Here is a 20,971-nt window from a genome sequence, read left to right on the forward strand (position 1 = left end):
GTGATTCCTTTCACTTAGTTTCTCTAAATTGTTTTAGCTCATCTAGCACCTTTCCATAAATTTTAGAATCACTAACTATATACACACACACATGCATACACACACATATACACACACACACACACACACAACACACACCATATCTATACCTATAAAAGATCTTGCTGGGATTTTATAGAAATTGTGTTAAACTTACATATCGATTTAGAGAGAATTGATGTCATTACTATTTTAAAGCTTCCAATCCATGAACATGGTATGTTCCTCCATTTAATAGGTTTACTTTGATTTCTTTCATCGTTTTGTTTTCAGCATACAAGTCCTGTACATGTTTTATAAGATTTATACTCTTTTAGTGATTGCTAATAATATTGCATTTTAAATTTCAGTTTCCACATGTTCATTGTTAGTAAACAGTTGACTTCTGTGGGTTGATTTTTACGTCCAGTGACCTTGCTGAATGAGTTCACTTGAATTCTAGGAGGCTTTTTTGGTAGGTTCCTTGGGATTTTCTACATAGATCATCATTTCATTTCTTCCAAAAGTAGGCTTAGTTTTATTTTCTCTCTCTCTGATCTTTACATCTTATATTTCTATTCGTCATCTTACCGTACCGGCTAGAACTCCCAATACCATGTTGATTGGCACTGCTGAGAGTGGGCATCCTTGTCTTGTTCCCAGTTTTGGAGGAAAGGATTCAGCTGTAGGTTTCTGTCAGTGTTCGTTAAGTTAAGGAAGTTCTCTATTCCTGGTTTTCTGGGTGTTTATATCATGAATGGGTGTTAATTTTTTTTAATTCCTAGGTCTTTCTCTCTAGTTAGATTCTGAGTTTCTGGAGCTCAGACTCTGCTTCATAAACATTTTGTTTACCTGCAGTGCCTAGCTTGTGCTTTTCCCGGAGTAAGCATTGAACTCGTGTTTGTGGATCACTACAAACGGGCCTGGTTACTGATGGCACGTGTGTGGGTCCCGAGGAGGGAACTCACAGGAACACCTCTCACCAGCAGTCCCGCTCTGCTAGGCCTGGAGGAGAGATCCTAGCCATTCTTTCTGGTCCCCGTTACCATTTGACTCAGTGGTTTCAGGCGGAAATGGAAGTCATAGGCACCGAGCTGATGCCGCAGTGGACATACAAGGAAGGTAGAGACCTGAGGAGTCTGCTCTGACCCACGTGTTGGAAGTGAAACTTTTTAGGGTAACTGCTAACTAAAAACCACTGAGTTGTACACTTTAAATGGGGGAATTGTATGTTATGTGACTTAGAGCCAATAAAGCTGTTATTTTTTTTTTTTTGTAAAGCAAATGCCACGTGGGCAGTGAGGTCCTGGGCTTTTCTCTGCCAGGGGGTGAATTACTGCTCCCAGTTGTTTGGGGTCTGAGCCCGTGAAGGCTTTTCCAGACAGGCCCCTGCTGCTCTTCGCCCACCGCAGTATTCACTGGGTCGCCTCAGAACGTAGAAACTGGCGTAGGTACAGTATTGCTAATTTGGAAGCACTAGCCTAAGAGCGATGAACTGGACCTACTTCCCGGTAGGACCAGATCTCCTGCGGTCTGGATGCTTCTGTTCCTGTACTTAAGGCGAGTCTGTGAGGTAAGAAAGGGGCCGGAAGTACTTTAACAGTGAGGAGCTAAGAAAAAATGAAAACAGGGGCACCTGGGGGGCTCAGTTGGTGAAGCATCTGCCTTCGGCTCAGGGTCCTGGGATGGGGTCCCGCATCGGGCTCCCTGCTCAGCGGAAGCCTGCTTCTCCCTCTCCGTCTGTTGCTCCCACTGCTCCTGCTCTCTCTCTCTCTCTCACTCATGTTCTCTCTCAAAATAAATAAATAAAATCTTAAAAAAAATAATGAAAAGTTTCTCATTATCACTAGCAGTGATGGCATTAAATCGAGAATGTGCCCCCCCCCCAGCTCCTGTTTTGGGGGGACGGGCAGGCCACTCGGCTTGTGATGCATTTCGGTTTTGTCCTGTCTCCCAACTGCTGGCCACTCTTTAAGCTGAAAGAGGCACTGTGTCCTCCTGGTGTCGAGGAGCTGCCAGGTTTCAGCAAGTTGAGACCTGGGTGCCTTGACGAAGCGAACCAAGAGACAGATCCTGGTGGATGGCCTGGGAGTTTTCTGCTTGATGACAGTCGATGCCCGTGCAGAGGCTCTCTGTTGTGATGTCGTCTTGGAAGCACAATTAAACCCTTTCTGTGTCTTTTATCTCGCAGGGCTCAAGGGTTCTTGTTGATGCACGAGACAAGCTTGGCATTCCGTGGCAGTATTCGGAAAATGAGAAGCACGGCATGTTCCTCCTGGCCTTTGAGAACAAGGCAGGGCTGCCTGTGGAGCCCGCCACCTTCCAGCTGTACGTCCCTGCGCTGAGCGCTCTCTGGAGGGACTCCGGCATCAGGGAGGCTTTCAGCCGGAGGAGCGAGTTCCAGCTGGTGAGTGGTGCGCCGGCCCCCAGGCGGCACGGTTGTGTTTTACGTGGCTGATTGGACCTTCAGTAGAAGTTCCTTAAAAACTGTCAAAGTACCAGCCAGCTGTGCGTTGCTGTAAATCCTAACATTCAACAACAACAAAAACATAACGGAAGCAAATAAAGCTATTAAATGGTTTAAGGGGGCAACGTGAATTCAGTCTGGCTGAGTCAATGTTTTGTTCAAGGAGTACAAAGGATTCTTAAAATACTAAAATTCAGTGTAACTGACAGAGCTCGAAGTGTTTAGGCCTTATTCATAGTAGTAGGAAACTACTGTCTCCTGAGAGCCAGTTTCCAGCTTGTACCGTTTGGCTCCTGGCCAGTCGTGACTGTGTCCAGATCGGCACCTTGGAAGCTAATCTGAATCTTCCCAATTGCTCATTTTGGATTCTTCCCTTCAAAATGCCTGGTCGTCTCTGTCATTTAGATTCATTTAAGATATGCCTGTTGGCATTTTGGCTTTTTCCTCACTGTCCTTCATTCGCCACAGACGGAGTATCTGGTTTCTGCTGCTACTGGCACAGCGGTGTCCGCCCACGCCCAGGGGCTCTGAGCACCTGGGACTCCCACGCCTTCTGCCCCTGGGAGCTGGGACCCTGAGTTTGGAGCCATCAGTCCCCTCCTTTCTTAGAGTTTTGCCATAATATGTACTTTTCAAGTTTTCTCTATTTTCAAACTTGATATAAATGGTATATAAACTGTATGTATTCTCCTGTGACCTACAGGTTTGAGATTGATTCATGTGGCTGGGGTCCCTTCCTGTTCATGGCAGGAGTAAGGGGGTCTGTTCCCTCTGTGCTGTGGCCCTTCTTGTGTGTCTCCCGACATAGTGTGCAGCGGTTTCTTCGGGACATGTTCCGTGTGAGCAAGACCGCCTGGTCATTGGGCACATAGACCTCCAGATGGACAAGATCTGCCCGATCATTTTCTGGAGTGGTCGTAGAGAGTCCCTGTTGCTCTCATCCTTGCTGATACTGAGGGTTACCCAACTTTAAAAATTGTAGTAGTATCTTCTTATGGTTTCATTGAAATCTCCCTGATGATATTCATCGGCTATGCGTGTTTTCTGAGCTATGCCTATTCATGATTTTACCAGTTTTTTTTAAGGAGTGATTTGTACCGGAGGGTCCTGCGGATGGTCTGCCTGGTCATTCTTTCCGTCCGGTTTCCATATGCTTTTCACCCTGTCTCTGCTGAGGCTGACCTCTTAAAGAGACGGAGTCCGGCTGTCAGCGCCCCGAGATGGGTGTTGGAGCCGCACCATGAATGAAGCTACAGACCCTAATCTGGTTCCATCGTTTTCCCTCGAGGAGCTTTCCCATGTCCCCAGATCCGGCTCGGGACCCCGCACAGCCTTAGTCGTCACTCTCCTTAGTCTCCAATCTGAGACCGACCTCCATCCTTTCTTGGTTTCCGTGACCTCAACACTTAGGGAGCACTGGCCAGTTATTTTGTGGTGTCTCTATTTGGGTTTCTCTGGTATTTCCTCATTGTTAGAATGAGATGATGCGTTTTTTGGCAGGAAAACCACAGAAGGGATGATGTACCCACTCAGAGCATCCTTTCAGGGGTTCGGCTCCTGTTGCCGTGAGGCCGGGCTTGCAGGGTCTCCGCTGTAGGGTTACACTCGTTCTCGTTACTGTTAAGTATTTGGAGACAATGCAGATATCCTGTTTCTCAAGCTTTGGCCCACTCGTTTTAATATCCACTGGCAGATCTTACAGGTGACATTTTTATAACCCTTTCTCATCTTCGTGGTCTTTTTCAAGTTAACTTTAAAAATTAAGGTGGGAGAGTCAAAAGAATTGAGAGGGTGTGGCTGTCCTGGAAAAAAATCTTAATCTTCTGAAGGGGGAATGTCAGAAACAACCAGGGAATACAACATCTAAGTGTGAATTTGGGGTTGAAGTCTTTCTCCCTGTAAACCGATATGTTCTAGGAGAGAATGTGGAAACTGCTACCACCAATTGAGAATTTACTGAAGAAGCCAGAGTAAACCTCCAGAGCCGATGATTTACAACTCGTGTTGAATAAGCATTCGGCCTGGGGGGCGGGCTGTGCTGGGCAGTTTTGCCAGACTTCTGTTTGCTGGTTCCATTACATGCTGTGTCCTCAAGCCAGAAGGGACTTCCCAGCTGAGTACCAAGGCCTTGGGTTGGTACAGACCGGGAAATAAGCTGGAGAGGTTATGGTTTGCTCAAGGCCATGTCCTCTTAATTATCGCCACGATGAACTCGAGCCTCAGAAGCCAGTCTGCTTGTTTCTCCATTCATTCATTCATCCAACATTTATGGAGCACCTTCTGTATGCTGGACACTGTGTAGTGTGCTGGGGATACAGCAGCGATAAGACCAACCATGAGTCTGTCCCCGAGAGCCTTTAATCTAGACCTAACCTTGGTGTGGAGTTCAGGTAAGGCTGCCAGAAGGTGGATATCGGTGTCTCTGTTTCTGTCTTGTGCCCCCCACAGCCGGGCTCTCTGAAGACCCGGTGCCTGGGAGGTGTACATTCCAGGGGGCTGGGTACCCTTCAGGACTGTCCTCACCAAGGGCAACAGTGACAGTGGGTTTGGTTCATTGGGTAGTAGGTACGTGGGTGTTTGTTATTCTCGTACTTGATACTTTTCTATAGGTTTCCTTTTATTTTAAAAAATTAGAGCATTTTCTTAAAATAGGTGGGCAGTAGGCCTTCCTAGTCCTCGTTGTCGAGGCTTGCAGTTACGGCCAGCCGTGAGGGGTGCAAGCATCATCACGCAGCATGATCAGCCCTCCCCTGCCCCATCTGCAGCCCATCCCTGACCTCTCTTCTCTGTGGATCTTTCTCTTCGTGTCAGAACCTTTCCAGGGTGATGCTTCATCAACTTGTTTTTTGCTTTTTCTCTCCTCCCCTGGTGACCAGCCTTTGACCGTCTCTCAGTGGAGAGATCCAGCAGCTTTGAGAATTGTTGTCAGCCAGGTGTGAGATTTTTTTCCTGTTCCCTCTGCCCTCCGGGTTTTACTTTACCATTCTAGGCAGAGGCAGAAACAAAAAGGGGAGGAAGAAAGGCCAAGTCTGGTGACTGCCTTGTGAGGGCCCTTTCTCCTTGTGGTGAGTAGGGTGGGTGTGCAGGGCGGGAGTCTTCCGGCTCCGGAGAGGAGACGGCTGTGCCCTTCTGTGTGTTCGTGGGTGTCGGCCGCCATTCATATGCAGAATTCGATACAACCTCTGCAGCTCAGAAAAAAGGCAGGAAGATAACCGGACTATGTTAGACCTTATCTTTCAAACCGCATTTAAGGAAGACATAGCAAGACACTAAACCGAAACGTTTTTCTCATAGGTGTAACGAATATAAGTATTGTCTACTTCTATGGCCTTTCTCTAATAAAAGAGAAGTTTGGATTTTTAAACGTGTCTTGCAAATTATGAACTAATTAATCTGTTTGTAATACCAAATATGGATAATATTTCCACAGTTGGTCTGTTTTCTATTATACCTTTGAATTTAGGGTCTCGATCATCAGAACGGTACAGCCTAGGTGTGCCCGCGGTCTTCTGTGCATAACTCCTGCACGGATGGGGCCCCTGGGTCTGCACGTCGTAGTCCTCCTCGCTGGGCGCGCGGCCCGTGTACTTTCGGCCCTTTCTGTGTGCCAGGCCTTTTGCTGAAGTCAAGTCCCACTTATTCTGAAAGCTGGTATGCAAACAAATGATAGCAGTAAAATGTGCCAAGAAGTACAAATGAGGCTACACTAGGGTTAAAGGGAGAAAATGGGACTGCTACTGGCAGGTAGCAGTCAGGGGGGGTGTTTTGGAGGAGATTTGTAAAAATGAGGTAGAATGAACTTTTTACAGCCCTTTAGTTCTTATTTCCAAGGGGCAGGGCCTTGTGCTTTCTTGAAACTGCCTTCCTTCTCTTGCTTTGGAAGATGGGACTGAAGGCTCAGTTCAGAGGAGCAAGTGTATGTGGACTGCACAGGGTTTCTTGATTCCTGGGAATCAGATGATTCTGCTTATTACACAGAATGATTTTTGTTTCTGCTTATTACACAGAATGATTTACATTTCAGGGAATTGAGTCCCTGTAACCTTACCAGAGATTGCTAGGAAAGGCTGGGTGTTCAGGCTGAATTCTAGATGTGGAGGACGCTGGTTCGTCACAGTTGTGTGTGTGGATGCTGCCTCCTTAGAAGCCGCTGAGTGTGACGTTTTAAGAGGGGAGATGGGGGCGCCTGGGTGGCTCAGTCGTTAAGCGTCTGCCTTCGGCTCAGGTCATGATCCCAGGGTCCTGGGATCGAGCCCCGCATCAGTCTCCCTGCTTGGTGGGGAGTCTGCTTCTCCCTCTCCCATGCCCCCTGCTTGTGTTCCCCCTCTCGCTGTGTTTCTCTCTGTCTCTGTCAAATAAATAAATAAATAAAAATCTTTAAAAAAAAAAGAGGGGGGGAATGGCCCTGTGGCTTAGGGAGTAGCATGCTGACTATAAAAAGAATCACTGGAATTGTCAGCCTAGCACCTGACATAAAATCCACGTGTCAGACTCCCAATTTGGTGGCGCCTGGGGCTTCAGAATTACTCCGGGTTGATTGCTAGGCACGGTCTGGGTTGGCTTTGCCTGGTCGCCTGCTCCTCCCGTCCCTCACCCCAGTGATGTGTGCTTATTAAGGGCCACAGGAACATGGTTTACAGGTTCTCGGGCTTGGAATGCCTCATTGGGAAAGCTCCGAGATAAAGTAGTGCCCCAGTTCTCCTTTGCGTTCCTGAAACATCCGTTGGGCCGGGTGGTAGTTATATCATCGGAGAAAAGAATGAACCAGTCCCTTTTCAAAAGGCTGGACACCACAGGTTCATGTTCCTGAGCTTTCTTAGTGGGCCTCTGAGACTCCCGAGAGCGAGGCTAAGCGGAAGATGAGGCCATCTGTAGCTACAGTCACTTTTTGTAGCTCTCCTTGAGTGCACGTGAATCAAAGGGCCTGATCCCAACAGCACAGTTTTCTACACCCAGCTCCATCCTTCTAGGAACAACTGCCCTCCGTGATGGCGTGGCTGTTGTTTTGAGCCACACGGGAAGGGTTCCCCAGAAGCTGGTGGATTAGGAATAAGACCTGAGGTCGCAGCATGCCTGGCAGGTGACAGGTTGTGTCTGCGGGCTGTTTGGGGAGAACACAGACGTGTTCCACCGCGTCTGGGGAGGCCCCGTTGCTCATCTGGCTGTGTCTCGGCCTGCCTGAGTGCCGCCCAGGCACCTGCCATTCACTGGACTCCTTCGCTTTGTCTTCGTCTCTCTGCTATCAGGATACCCTATGGTCGTGATTCTTCTAAATGCTGTAATCGGAGGTTTTAGACTAGAGGGAGACAGGAAAACCCCCAGCAGGTGCGGTGAGCAGAGTGCCTTTAGAGCGAGGTGTTTCTCGTGGTACAGTTTGGGGCATTTCGGACTCTTCCTGCTTCCCAGCGATGCCAGTGCTCCTGGGCATCCACTGCTGCTGTGACATGTGGTGGCAGAAAACCCCGAACGGGAGGGCCTGTCTCCCCTTCTCTGGTGAACAACATCCAGGACAGCCAGTCCAGGGGTGGGGGTGCGGGCCTCTCTCCAGGTCCTTCCCAGGGTCCTGCTCTGGGGCTCCTTTCCTCAGCTTGTGCCCCAGCCAGACAGCGGGAGGAGGCTGCGAAGGAGCGGCCCACCTTCTTCCTTTTAGGGCGACTTCCTGCAAGTACCACCAGCTGCGTCCTCGTAAATCTCCTCTGCGAGCCGAGTCCCATGGCCACACCTACAGGGGAGGCTGCTGCCTGTGGGCCCTTCTGGCCTGGTGTTACTGAGGCAGAAGCCCAGAAGGGCCCCGGGCCGGGCCGGCAGCCAGCAGCCTCTGCCAGAGACCCTCTGGGACCTTTCTGCCTCTAAGATGATTGGGGGTGGGGGGGTTAGTACTCAGTGGGGAGCCTAAGTTATTTTCACTTTCCTTTGTTGGGTGAGGAGACGGTCTCGTAATAGCACATAATAGAACATTCTGAAGTATCCTCTACTGGCTAATGGAGATACCTCGCAACTGTGCTTTCCATCTTGTGTGTCCTTCTGAATTCTATGGAGTTCATTCCTTCAGCAAATATTTGTGGAGCAGCCACCTGCGTCCTGGGGAAATGGCAGACAAACAACATAAGGAGCTGACTTTCTGATAAGAGGAGCCAGTCGATAAATTAGCAGGTGTGTGTGTGTGTGTGTGCGCGCGCCCCCCCCCCCCCAAGGACATGTATTGTGTGTGTTAGAGGAAAACATGAGGGAACTGGGAGAGTGGGGGGAGAGGGGAGCCTGCTTCGATGAATAGGATGATCACAGGGTGGGGGTTCTGTAGCATAGTGTTGGTTCTCCCCACATTTGTGCTCCTTTCCATCATGGTAATCAAGTTGAGAGTACTACCCCAGAGCCAGGCTACGTATTCTATTCTCTCCATGGTCCGGTGTAGCCTTGGGACTCTGTTCTGAGTCTTGCTCTTAAAATGACTGGGCAGGTCTGCCCCAGCCCCTCCATCTCCCCGTAGGCTGCTGACCCGTGCCAAGAACCTGGGTGGTCAGCACAAGCCCACAGTGGAAGTGATAATACAGAACATGGCAGAGGCACCTGGGCCACATTGTTGAAGCATCTGTGTCTGGGCTGGGAGCCTGGACTCCTGTAGCTTCCCCGAGTGGCATTTGAGAACCCTGAAGGAGGTGGGAGAGCAGGCCTTGTAGGTGTCAGGGGAAGGGGAGAGTTTCCTCGCTGGGAGAGTGACCAGTGCAAAGGCCCTGGGGTGGGGTCAAGCTTTGTGTTCCAGAGCCCAGTGAGCAGGCAGGGTAAGAGGGGATGGGTTCCCAGAGCAGAGGTATTTATGTGGTTTGATTTACATTTTAACAGGATTGTTTTGGCAGCTGTTTCAATAATAGAAACAGGGAGACCTGTTTGGAGGCTTTTACAATAATCTAGGTGACAGGGTGGTGGCTCAGATCAGAATGATCATGGTGGAAGCTATGAGAAGTGGTCAGGTCTGTGTCTTAGAACTGGAGAGGAATTTGGAGGTCCTCTGGTCTCACTGCCCATCCAGCTTAAGGATTCCCTTGGCATTAGCCCTGTGGCTGATACTGAGCCCAGTAATTTATTTTATATGTTATATTGAGACCACTGTTGGAGAGTCCCTTTCTCTTTGTGAGTGACTTCCTGGCCACCTGTGTGTCTGGACCAGCCCCTGGAGCCCACACAAGTGAACCCTGTGCTCGTGGTGTCTGTGTCCAAACGCGTCCGGCCGTCCATGCTCGCTGCCAGGGACACGTGTCAGACTGCACGTCCCGGTCTTTCTGTGAAGGTCAGTCACCCTTCATTTCCTGAGGTCTCAAGATCAGGAGTGCCAAGAGTGAGGATCTCAGCAGTGGAGGGCAGGTTACAGCAGTTTAGAGACCCACACACCCCCAGGTGAAGCATCAGCCGCTCCTGTCCTGCTGGGGGAGCAGTGGGGTTCCCAGGTGTTCCATTAGTGTGGAATTGGGCTCTAATTAGCAAATGCTGAGGTCAGCAAACAGCCCCTTTCTCATGCTGCTACCATGCCTACCTTCTCATGCCCTGCAGCAGAGGACCTCCCTGTCCCCTCTGCAGTCCTGGGTTTATCCCAGCCATGCTAGTTTTATTCCTCTTAAATTTTTACCAGCTGAAAAGTGGAACAATTCCATGGTTATTAGTTCTTTTCTTGCATGCATTAGCCATTTATAGTAATTCTGTGAGTTGCCAGTGATACCCTTTACTTCCTTTTTTCTTTTGGGAACAAGTTTCCGTTGATTTATACTAGTCTATTACTAGGTGTTCATTTTGGTATCACACCTTTTTTTTTTTAAACTTTATATTTTGAAATAATCATAAATTCACGGGAAGTTGCAAAGATAGTACAGAGAGGTCCTTGGCGTCCTTGGCCCATTTTCCCCTGTGGGTAGATCTTACATGACTCTAGTATAATAAGAAAACCATGAAATTGACATTGGTGCAGCGTGTGTGTGTGTGTGTGCATGTGTGTGTGCGCGTGCGCGGCTCTGTGTCCGGGGTAACCACCCCTGGAGTCAGGACATGGAATGAACTCCATCACTGCAGAGATCACCCTCGTGCTGCTCCTTCGTAGTCACACGTCTCCCTTCCTCCACCACCCCTTCCCCTGGCAACCGCTGATTTGTTCTCCATCCCTAAAGTTTATCAGCTTGCATGAATGCAGTCATAGCACGTGGGAACCTTTGGAGGCTGACCTCTCCAGATGCATCCAGCTTGCTGCATGCATCCATAGTGTGCCCGTTTATTTGTGGGTAGCTCTTCCTGGTCTGGAGGCGTCACAGGAACTACAAATGCAGCCAGATACACAGACACAGACGCATATGAATGTACACATATACAAAGAATCGTCATCTGTGTCTTAGAAGAACAGCTCAGGAATGGTAGAGATTAGTGAGTAATTTCTAGAGAAAGTGGAGTACTATTTCAGGTCCTAGGAGACTAGAAATTAGTTTCGGTTTGGTACCGTGTGTGTGTGTGTGTGTGTGTGTGTGTGTGTGTGTGTGTGTGTAACCTTTCAAACTAAGTTAACTTTCTTTTTTTTAAAGATTTTATTCATTTATTTGTCAGAGCACAAGCGGGGGGGGGGGAGGAGGGAGAGGGAGAAGCAGGCTCCCCGCTGAGCAGGGAGCCCGATGCGGGGCGCTTGATCCCAGGACCCTGGGATTATGACCTGAGCCTAAGGCAGACGCTTAACCGACTGAGCCACCCAGGCGCACCCTAAGTTAACTTATTAATAGTGTGATTCACAGGGGAAAATTCAGTCTTCTTAAAACCAACTGTTCATGTCAGAGGGACATGAAATTCTCGAACCAAATCCTCCTATTTGATACTGAGATGGTTGGAGGCCTGGGTGTTGAAGGAATTTGCCTGTGGTGACACAGCTAATGAATGGCCTGGCCGGGATTACAGTGCAGAGAACCCCAAGTAGCTCCAGCCTTTGAAGGCCCGTCTGGGTCCTGATCCCAGTGCTGGAGGGGGCGGGGCACGCTGAGCTTTCCTCCAGGTGGCTCTTGCCGGAGGACACAGAAGCAGGAAACAGAGTTGTGCTATTCTTGGATCGGGGGTCAGTGAGAAACTTACGTGTTCCTGCTCATGGTGTTGGCCTTTCCCCTTCATTTCATTAATCATGACTAGTATTATATACTTACAGACTTCCAAAACCTGCTCCTTTGGGGGAAAGATACAAAGTGTTAAGCATTTTACCATAGATCCCTGTGAATACTGTTACTCTAAAGCTCTACCTCTGGAGGCTTTGTAAGCTGGTGACATAATGGTCCAGGTGGAAATGCGGCATCTGCAGGCATACCTCCTTTTGTTGCGCTCTGCAGGTGGTGTGTTCTTTACAAATTAAAGGTTTATGGAAATAGCAGGAGACCCAGAAGTGGAGCTTGAAGATGGGACTGAATTGCAACACTTGAAATAATGAGGAGTTGCTTCTTATGGATGAGCAAAAAAAGTGGTTTCTTGAGATAGCATCTACTCCTGATAAGGATGCTCTGAGGATTTTTGAAATGACAACAGAGGATTTAGAATATTGCATAAACTTAGTTGATAAAGCAGCAGCACGGTTGGAGGGGATTGACTCCAGTTTTGAAAGTTCTATGGGTAGAATGCTGTCCAGCAGCATCCCACGCTACAGAGAAATCCCTCATGAAAGGAAGAGTCCATCAGGGCCGCAAACGTCAGTGCTGTCTGATTTTAAGAACTTGGCACGGCCACCCCAGCCTTCAGCAGCCACCACCCTGATCAGTGAGCAGCCATCAACGACGAGGCAAGACCCTCCACCAGCAAAAAAGACTATGACTCCCTGAAAGCTCAGGTGATGTTAGCATTCCTTAGCCATCAGGCATTTCTTAAGGCGTTTCTGGGCATAATGCTGCCGCACACTTAACAGACTCCAGTGTAGCTTAAACGTAGTTTCTGTGTGTAGTGGGAAATCAAAAAATTCATTTGACCAGCTTTATTCTGCTGTGCAATTTATTGCAGTGGTCTGGAACCGAACCTGCGACGTCTGAAATGTGACTTTGATGGGATTAATAACAGAATATTCTGTGTGATAACGAGGCCAGAAACCCCAAGAGAAAGAATAATGGATTTCACTGAGTAAACATTTTCACTTTTGCGTGGCAGACATCAGCACAAAGAAAGTTAAAAGGGAAATGACAAATTAGAGGAAAATCGCAACATATAGCAAAGCTTTTTTTTAACGTGTTGAGAGTGTACGAAACAACATGAACTCTTATGAACCGGCACACGAAGACTCCGCAGAGGAGGTAACATCCTCAGTGCTAACCGTGCAAGTGCAAATTAAAGCGATAATGAAGTCACTTTTCTTTTTAAGATTATTTGAGAGAGGGGTGCCTCGGTGGCTCAGTCGTTAAGCGTCTGCCTTCGGCTCAGGTCATGATCCCAGGGTCCTAGGATCAAGCCCCGCATCGGGCTCCCTGCTCGGCGGGAAGCCTGCTTCTCCCTCTCCCACTCCCCCTGCTTGTGTTCCCTCTCTCGCTGTGTTTCTCTCTGTCAAATAAATAAATAAAAATCGTTAAAAAAAAAAAAAAGCACACGTGCAGGCGGGCGGGGCAGAGGGAGAGGGAATCTCAAGCGGACTCCCCACTGAGCACGGAGCCTGACATGGGGCTGGATCCCACGACCCCGAGATCATGGCCTGAACCGAAACCAAGAGTCGGACACTTCACCGACTGAGCCTCCCAGGCGCCCCATGAAGTAACTTTTTGTCAGTCAGACTGGTGGCGATTCTGAAGAATTCCTTGGGCTGATTGAGGTCCTGGGAAATAGGTACTGTCATCTGTAGGTGGCAGGAGAGCACGTGGTTCGATTTCTCAGTGTGTGTGTCAGAGTGTCACATCCTCTGCAGTAATTCATCTTCCAAGGAATTTACTCTGAAGCAGGAACTGTGAGATTTCTGGCTTCTAATTACTGCAGACTAGTTATCCAGAGACTTCTGCCGAAGATAACTTAAAATGCCAGATAGGATGTTGAAAATGACTTTATGGAAGCCTCTAACTGCCGAGAAGATCATAAGGACCTGCCAGGCCAACCCCTGAGAGCGTGGGACCTGCAGAGGTGAGCGGAGCCCTGGCAGCTGTTGTCCTGAGACGTTCGGTGATCTAAACCGGGAGCCTGAACTGCGGTGTTTCATCGACTTTTCAGGGTCTCAGAAGGAGGTAGAGACTTAAGATTGCCAGAGTTGAGGAATCTGACAGGAAACTCCTCTGTAGTGAGCTGGGACCTCGGAAGGGGGCCGGGGGAGGAGCCAAAAGCAAACCCCAAAAATGGGGAAAGTGGAGAGCATTACCTGGCTGCTGAGCCAGGGCAGGGAGGGGAGAGGGAAAGGAAACTGTAGGCAAGCTCCCTTGAAGACTTGGCGCTCAGCTCCATAAGGCGGTCCAGGAAGCCCCAGTGCTGTGAGTTTACTTTAAAGTGATACCAGACAGGGTGGTGTGCCTCAGTACCTGGTAGAAGCAAATGGGGACCTCTCTGGAAAACACCCTCTCATCCTAACCCTTGGAACTCCCCAGAAATACTTCTAAGGACAGGGGTTGCGGGGAGCGTCCCGGAGATAGCCAGAATCACAAGGAAACAAGGCCCTGGAACCGGAAGAGAGGACAGCAGAATCTGACCGACAGTGTTTAGATGTTGGGCTCACCAAATACAGATTTTAAAACAACTATACTCAGGGCGCCTGGGGGCTCAGTCAGTAAAGCGTCTGGCTCTTGGTCTCAGCCCAGGTCTTGATCTCAGGGTTGTGAGTTCAAGTCCCGTGTTGGGCTCCATGCTGGGTGTGGAGCCTACTTAAAAAAAATAAAGTAAAACAACGATACTTAATGTGTTTAAGGAAATAAAAGTCAGAAAATATCTTCAGGAAAAAAACCTGGAAACTATTGAAAGTGACTTAACATATTTTAAAAGAACTTCTAGAATTGGACAATACAAACACCAACATTAAAAGTCAATGGATGTGTTAGGCAGTAGTTTGAGGCCAATAAAAGAATATTAATAAAGTAGAAGAAATACAGGAAGCAAATTTCAAGAACGTAGAACAGAAAGAAACAGGGAAATAAGAAAGCTCGGTTGAGAGGCACGGAGCCTAGTGGGAGAAGGTCTAACGTACATTTCAGCAAGAGTTACAGGAAGAAGGCTGGAGTAAAGGCACTATCTGAAGAAATAATGGCTGGTAAAACAACAGATCACAGTGAAGAATCCCAATGAGTCCCAAGCAAGATTAATTAAAAAAAAAGGGGGGGGGGTGGCGCCTGGGTGGCTCAGTTGGTTGAGCGACTGCCTTCGGCTCAGGTCATGATCCTGGAGTCCCGGGATCGAGTCCCACATCGAGCTCCCTGCTCGGCGGGGAGTCTTCTTCTCCCTCTGACCCTCCCCCTCTCATGTGCTCTTTCTCTCTCATTCTCTTTCTCAAATAAATAAAATCTTAAAAAAAAAAAAAAAAAACCCACACACCTATAACCAGACCTATCACAACAAAACTGCAGAAGCCAAAGACAGAAAAATCTTAAAAGCAGCTACAGAAAATGGTAGAGATGAACTTTCAAGGAGGGACAGTTTGGCAGCTTTCTTCCCAAAAGCTACGACAGAAACCATAAAGAGTGAGTGATGCTTTGAGGTGGTGGTGGTGTGTGAGAGAGTATAACCACTAATCTAGAAATCTGTAAAAGGAAGGTAGAACAGAGACATTTTCAGATAAAGAGTTTATTATCCCCAATACCAAAGATTCCACTTCAAGTAGAAGGCAAGGGATTCCAGATGGAGGGTTTGAAACATAAGGAAGAGTGAAGATTAATTTATCTATTATTTTTTTCTTTTGTTGGTCATGCTTTTGGTGTCAGATCTTAAGAAATCATGACCAAACCCAAGATTAGAAAGATTTGCCCCTATGTTTTCTCTTTATATTTAGGTTGTCCTCCTACATTCTGATTGTTGATCCATTTTTGAGTTAATTTTTGTATATGGAGTGAGGTAGGGGTCCACCTTCATTCTTTTGCACATGGACATCCAGTGGTCCCTGGTGAACATCTGTCCTTTCCCCATCGAGCAGTCTTGGCCCCCTGGATGAAAATCAGTTGGTCATACATGTTGGGTTTATTTCCTATTCTAATGGTCTGTATGTTTATCCTATGCCAGTAACACACTATTTTGATTACTGTAACTTTGTAGTAAGTTTTGAAATTAGGAAGTGTAAGTCTTCCAGCTTTCTTTTCTTTTTCTCATTGTGGTTTTGACTTGCACTCCCCTGAGGACTAATTATGTCAAGCTACTTTTAAAGAAAAATAAAGTAGGAGGGACTTCCTCTTCATGAAGGTCAGCAAACTACGGCCCACAGGCTAACTTTCATGCAGTGTGTTTTTGTTTGGACCCCCAGCTAAGAATGTTTTTTACATTTTTTAAAACTTAGAGAAAAAGAAGACTATGCAATAAAATGACTATATGTGGTTCACAAAGCCTAAAATATTTACCATCTGGACCTTTACAGGAAAAAAAAAAGTTTGCTAACCCCTCTAATAAATCTAACACTGAGATTTGTAGTTTAAAAAAAAAAAAGTTAATAACCAATACAGTGGGGAATTGGTACAGCAGAATAAGATAAGTAAATCGGTGGAACTATGTGAAGAACAATGAAATTGGACCCTGTGCACACACACCCAATTTCAAATGGATTAGAGACCTAAATATGAAAAGCAAAACTACGTATTTTTTAGGAGATAGTATAGAACAACCTGTATGATCTTGGTACAGGGAAGAATTTAACTGATTAAAAGTGCAATTGCAGGGGTGCCTGGGTGACTAGGTCGGTTAAGTGTCTGACTCTTGATTTTGGCTCAGGTCATGATCCTCAGTGTTGTGAGATCGAGCCCTGTGTCAGGCTCCATGCTGAGCCAGGGAGTCTACTTGAGATTCTCCCCCTCTCTCCTCCCCCTCCTGACCGCCCCCCCCCCCCGCTACAGCTCACATGTGTGCTCTCTCTCTTAAAAAAAAGAAAAAGAAAAAGAAAAGATTAGTAATTTGACTACCATCAAATTAAGAACTTCCTTCTCATCCAAAGACCCCACCAGCTGTGGGGGTGGAGAACATGTTCGTCATCTATAACTGAACAAAGGAAAAGTGTCCAGAATGCTTAAAGAACTTCCACAAATCCACAAGAAATAGGCAATTCCATAGAAAAGGGTTAAAGACTTAACAGACATTTTTTAAAGGATTTTATTTATTTATTTTAAAGATTTTTTTTTTTTTTTTTGACAGAGAAACAGCAAGAGAGGGAACACAGGCAGGGGGAGTGGGAGAGGGAGAAGCAGGCTTCCCGCCAAGCAGGGAGCCTGATGCAGGGCTCGATCCCAGGACCCTGAGATCATGACCTGAGCTGAAGGGAGACACCTAACCGACTGAGCCACCCACGCACCCCGATTTTATTTATTTGAGAGAGAGTGCACACAAGCGGGGGACGGGGGAGGGACCAAGGGGGAGGGAGAAGCAGACTCCCTGCTGAGAGAGAGCCCGAAGTGGGGCTCGATCCCAGAACCTTGGGATCATGACCCGAGCCGAAGGCAGATGCTTCACTGACTGAGCCACCCAGGCGCCCCTTAATTTTTGAAACAATGAAATGATACTGTATGCTCACCAGATTTGCAAAATTAAAACATTTGACAATCCCAAGAATTGGCAATGATGTAGAGTAATAGGAACTCTCATTAGCCCTAGTGCTGGTGAGTATATAAATTGTATACATTGTTTAGAAAACAGATCGGTATTATTAGCTCAAGTTTAAGATCTACATTCCCTGTGGCTCAGTAGTCCCACTCCTGGGTATACAGAAGGGTGTGTGTGTACATGTTCATATGGCAGTATTATTCGTAATTGGAACAGTCCATATGCTCCTCAGCAGTCAAATGGGTAAATAAGTTACTTTTTTATTCCTGAGTACTGCAGCAAAAATGGACAAAGGACCGCTCCTGTCAATAGGTATCGTGATGTTGAACCAAAGAAGGCCAGCATGAAGGCATATTACCGTAGGATTACAGTGCAATGCAGCCCCCTTGTTGAGTGCCCATGCAGGTGACAAAACTACAGGGAGGGTTTAGGAAATGTTGCCAGCATCCAGACGGTGGTCAGTTTACAGGTCAGGGTGGGCGCTGTACGAGGGCCCTTCTGGAGTGCTGTTCCTGGTTCACACTGACCATAGTGGTCGCAGGGTTTGAGTTCAGCTGGACCTTTCTCTCTTATGAGCTAATCTTATGGTGTGCCATCGTTCATAGTAATAAGGATTTGAAAGGGAAAATATACTTAGATGAATATGCAAAGATTATGTGTAGAGAATGTTGAATGTATTGCTCATAAATGCTAAAACAAAGAGGAACTAGCCTGAATACTCTCCGGGAGGGATTGGCTGACCACCAATGAGGCTGCTGACCATGGATCAGATGCTGTACAGCTGGTAGAGAAGCTAAAAGAGAGGCTTGTACTCAGCATGGAAACAGGTCCCCGACAGCAAGTGAAAACAGACCGAGAAGGAGTACATGTATAAGAAAGGAGAAAAAAGTACACACACAGGTACATACTCATGAGTATGTGTATACACTGTGTATATGTATATGTGTATACACTGATGCCCAGAAAATTAAAACCTCAAATATATCCCCTGAACTACTCCAGTTGTACTTTTTATGTCTATAATTGCAAAAATGTGTATTTTAAAAATTATTTTTAATCATGGTAGAAAAACATTATTTTTATAATCAGAAAAAGCCACGAAAACATTTTAAAATGAATTGTAAAAATTAATGACTGCAGACAACGATTTCATAAATCTTTTGCATTGTTCCTGAAAGAAGGTTTAAGGTCTGACTAATTCTGGTTAACTGAAACGTGCTGTTTGTTAATCTGAAAGTTTCAAAGGATGGCTCCTCCCCTCCTTCCCTCCCCGCCCCCCACTTCCTTTGAGCAGATTTCAAGAAATGGGGTCCACTCAAGTGCATGCTGAGTGAGCCCGAGGACTGGGCAGGGCCCTGGGCTCTCAGACCCCCGCCCGGTGCGGGAGCTTCGGTTCCTCAGCTGTCAGAGAAGGTAGCACGCCTCCTCTTAGATCTGCTCTGGGCGGTGAAAACACCTAGCATCGTGTTGGCGAGGCGCGTCTGTCCGGGAAACCAATTTGCTGATTTAGGATTTCTTCTGTACTGAGTACTGGGCCATGGGCTGCAGACGGAGGCTTCTCCTCCCTCCTTCACCCGAGCACCAGGGCTCGGATGCCTGCAGCAGGCACCTGCGTCTCCCTGTGTGCGGAGACGCGCACAGACGCCTGTCGGCCGATCAGTGTCACAGAGACAGACCGGCACCAGGTGGGTTTCTAACGAAAGCCGTCATTCAAGGACACGGGAGGAAAGAGGCCGCTGCCATGTTAAGTAGTCATGAGACTGACAAACTCGGTTGCTGTAGTGAAAGAGGCCCTGTTCTTGCTGTCCTTTGGGGAGCTTTTCTGAGAATCTTGCATTAAAGCCAGATGAAATGATGGATTTATTCACTTGTTATGCCTTTTTTTTCTTTCTTCCTTTTTTTCTTAAGTGTGGTAAAATGCGCCTTTTCTTTGTTATAAGCCAGTAAGGCTTTCTAGAGGGTCACTATTAACAGCTGAGCAGGTGTATCCCGGGTGAGTCTTGGGCAAGTCTAGTTTGTGTGTGAGCAGTTCCTCGGGGATTCCTTGTGGGTGGGGACGGCTGACCACTTAACAAATAGGTCAAGAGATTGGATCGGCCCTCATCTTCTGATACTGGAAAACACCTTTGCTGGGGTCACCTGGAGCGCCCCACAAGCTTGTATAGCAGCACTTGCTGCCCGTAAGTTCAAGGTTTAGAAATAAAGCCAAGGTGTTATCTGTGAGCCTTTCAGACCTGGGCAGGCAGATTCCACAGCTGTCCATCTTAGCTCGAGCTGCTGTAACTGAACACCACAGGCGGGGTGACACAAATAGTGGGCATCTCTTTCTCACGGTTCTGCAGGCTGGGGGTCCAAAATCGGGGTGCCTGCAGATCTGGTTCTTGGCGAGGACCCTCATCTTGGTGTGCACTCAGAGCAAGCTCTGGACTCCTTTTCCTCTTAGGAGGGAGAGCACTAATCCCATCACGGCTCTCCTCCCTCAAGACCTCCGGGTAAGCCCATTTACCTCCCAAAGGCCCCACCTCCCAGTCCCGTCACACTGGGGGGTCAGCGGGGAGACACAAATATTCAGCCCACAGTGGTGACCCTGCCCTTGTTCCCTCTTCCCTGCTGCCTTTTCCAAAGTTAGTTAACCAGCCTCTCTTCCTCAGCTTACTTCAGGCCTTTGTGTTTCTGCATTTCTATAAGAAGACATGTTTTATGTGTGTGGCTGCATGGCTAGATCTGTGTTATTTTTATGCATTGGAAAAAGGATGCCTTTCTAATTAAAATAGGATTGTCTTCCTCCCTTTCCAAGAGTTTTGAGCCCAGAGTATTAGATGGCATCAAAATTTTTATTTTCAAGGAGACCCCAGCCCCCTGAATTTTGAGGAAAGCAGAATTCAGGGAGAGAAAGGAGAGAGCGAGGTTCGCATTTGCTCAGGGAATCAAATGTAGGACATTCAGAATGCGGGTGTGTTCATGGGAGGGTAGCTCTGAGACGCACTCACCCCTGAGAGCCCAAGACAATGAATCTCGTGCTTTTGCCTTCCTCCTCCGCCCTTACTCTGGGGTGGTGGTAACAAAACTGATTACCGAAACCTTTGCTCAGTAAATGGGGTTTCAGGTCTTGAAGCCAAGTTAATGTTTATTCCCAGTTTGGCATATGCTCTTTCCCTGAGCCAGCTTGATTGTAAAGTTCCCGAAGACCAAGCTGGTGGTGGGGATGGGTGCTCTGGTGCCGTGACACGGTACCCCGGGATGGGCAGTTCTGATTGGAACTTGTCTCATGAGGCTTTGATTTCATCCCTTATGTGATATTTGACATAAAAGAACCTCGGTTTGGCCGAGGCCCACTGCATGGGTATTTTGCATCATTCTGGGCATTTTAGCAAATTCTCCAGAGCCTCTTTCTGCATTTGTACTTCCCAGGAGGTATGATGTGATGCCCAATGTGACTGTCCTTGGAGTTCTGGTGTCCTGGTTTTGCCTGAGCACAGGAAATCGGTGACTCTGCAGTGACCCATGTTCCCAAGTGTCGACAACCCACAGCCTCCCTCTTCTCCCACCTGGTTGTGCTCCCGATGTGAGTGTTGGGTACTGGTGTCCCGACCCCGGCTCTGTTGTCACCTTGCTCATCATTGGCCGCCTTTCTCTCCTCTCTCCTTTTCATGCTCTCTGATTCACAGATTTCAGGTATGTTCTCCTGTAGCTCTCCTTGCAGGATAGCCTCGTGCACCCTGTTTTAGTCCATGGGTGACCTGTCCCTTCCCTTTGCTGCTATCATGGGCACTACAGGATTGCAGAAGGATGCCG

The 20,971-nt window shown here is 47.6% G+C and overlaps 1 protein-coding gene across 1 annotated transcript in view; it reads left to right on the top strand.

Moving 5' to 3' along the window:
• GNA12 (G protein subunit alpha 12) overlaps positions 1-20,971 on the top strand; it is a 107,929-nt gene that overhangs the window by 43,029 nt on the left and 43,929 nt on the right. The window contains exon 2 of the mRNA XM_027613100.2: positions 2,210-2,425. Within this exon, the coding sequence (XP_027468901.1) occupies positions 2,210-2,425 (216 nt within the window). The remainder of the gene's footprint in view (positions 1-2,209; positions 2,426-20,971) is intronic.

This window comes from Zalophus californianus, chromosome 10 (assembly GCF_009762305.2).
Source record: "Zalophus californianus isolate mZalCal1 chromosome 10, mZalCal1.pri.v2, whole genome shotgun sequence".
Classification (NCBI taxonomy): domain Eukaryota; kingdom Metazoa; phylum Chordata; class Mammalia; order Carnivora; family Otariidae; genus Zalophus; species Zalophus californianus.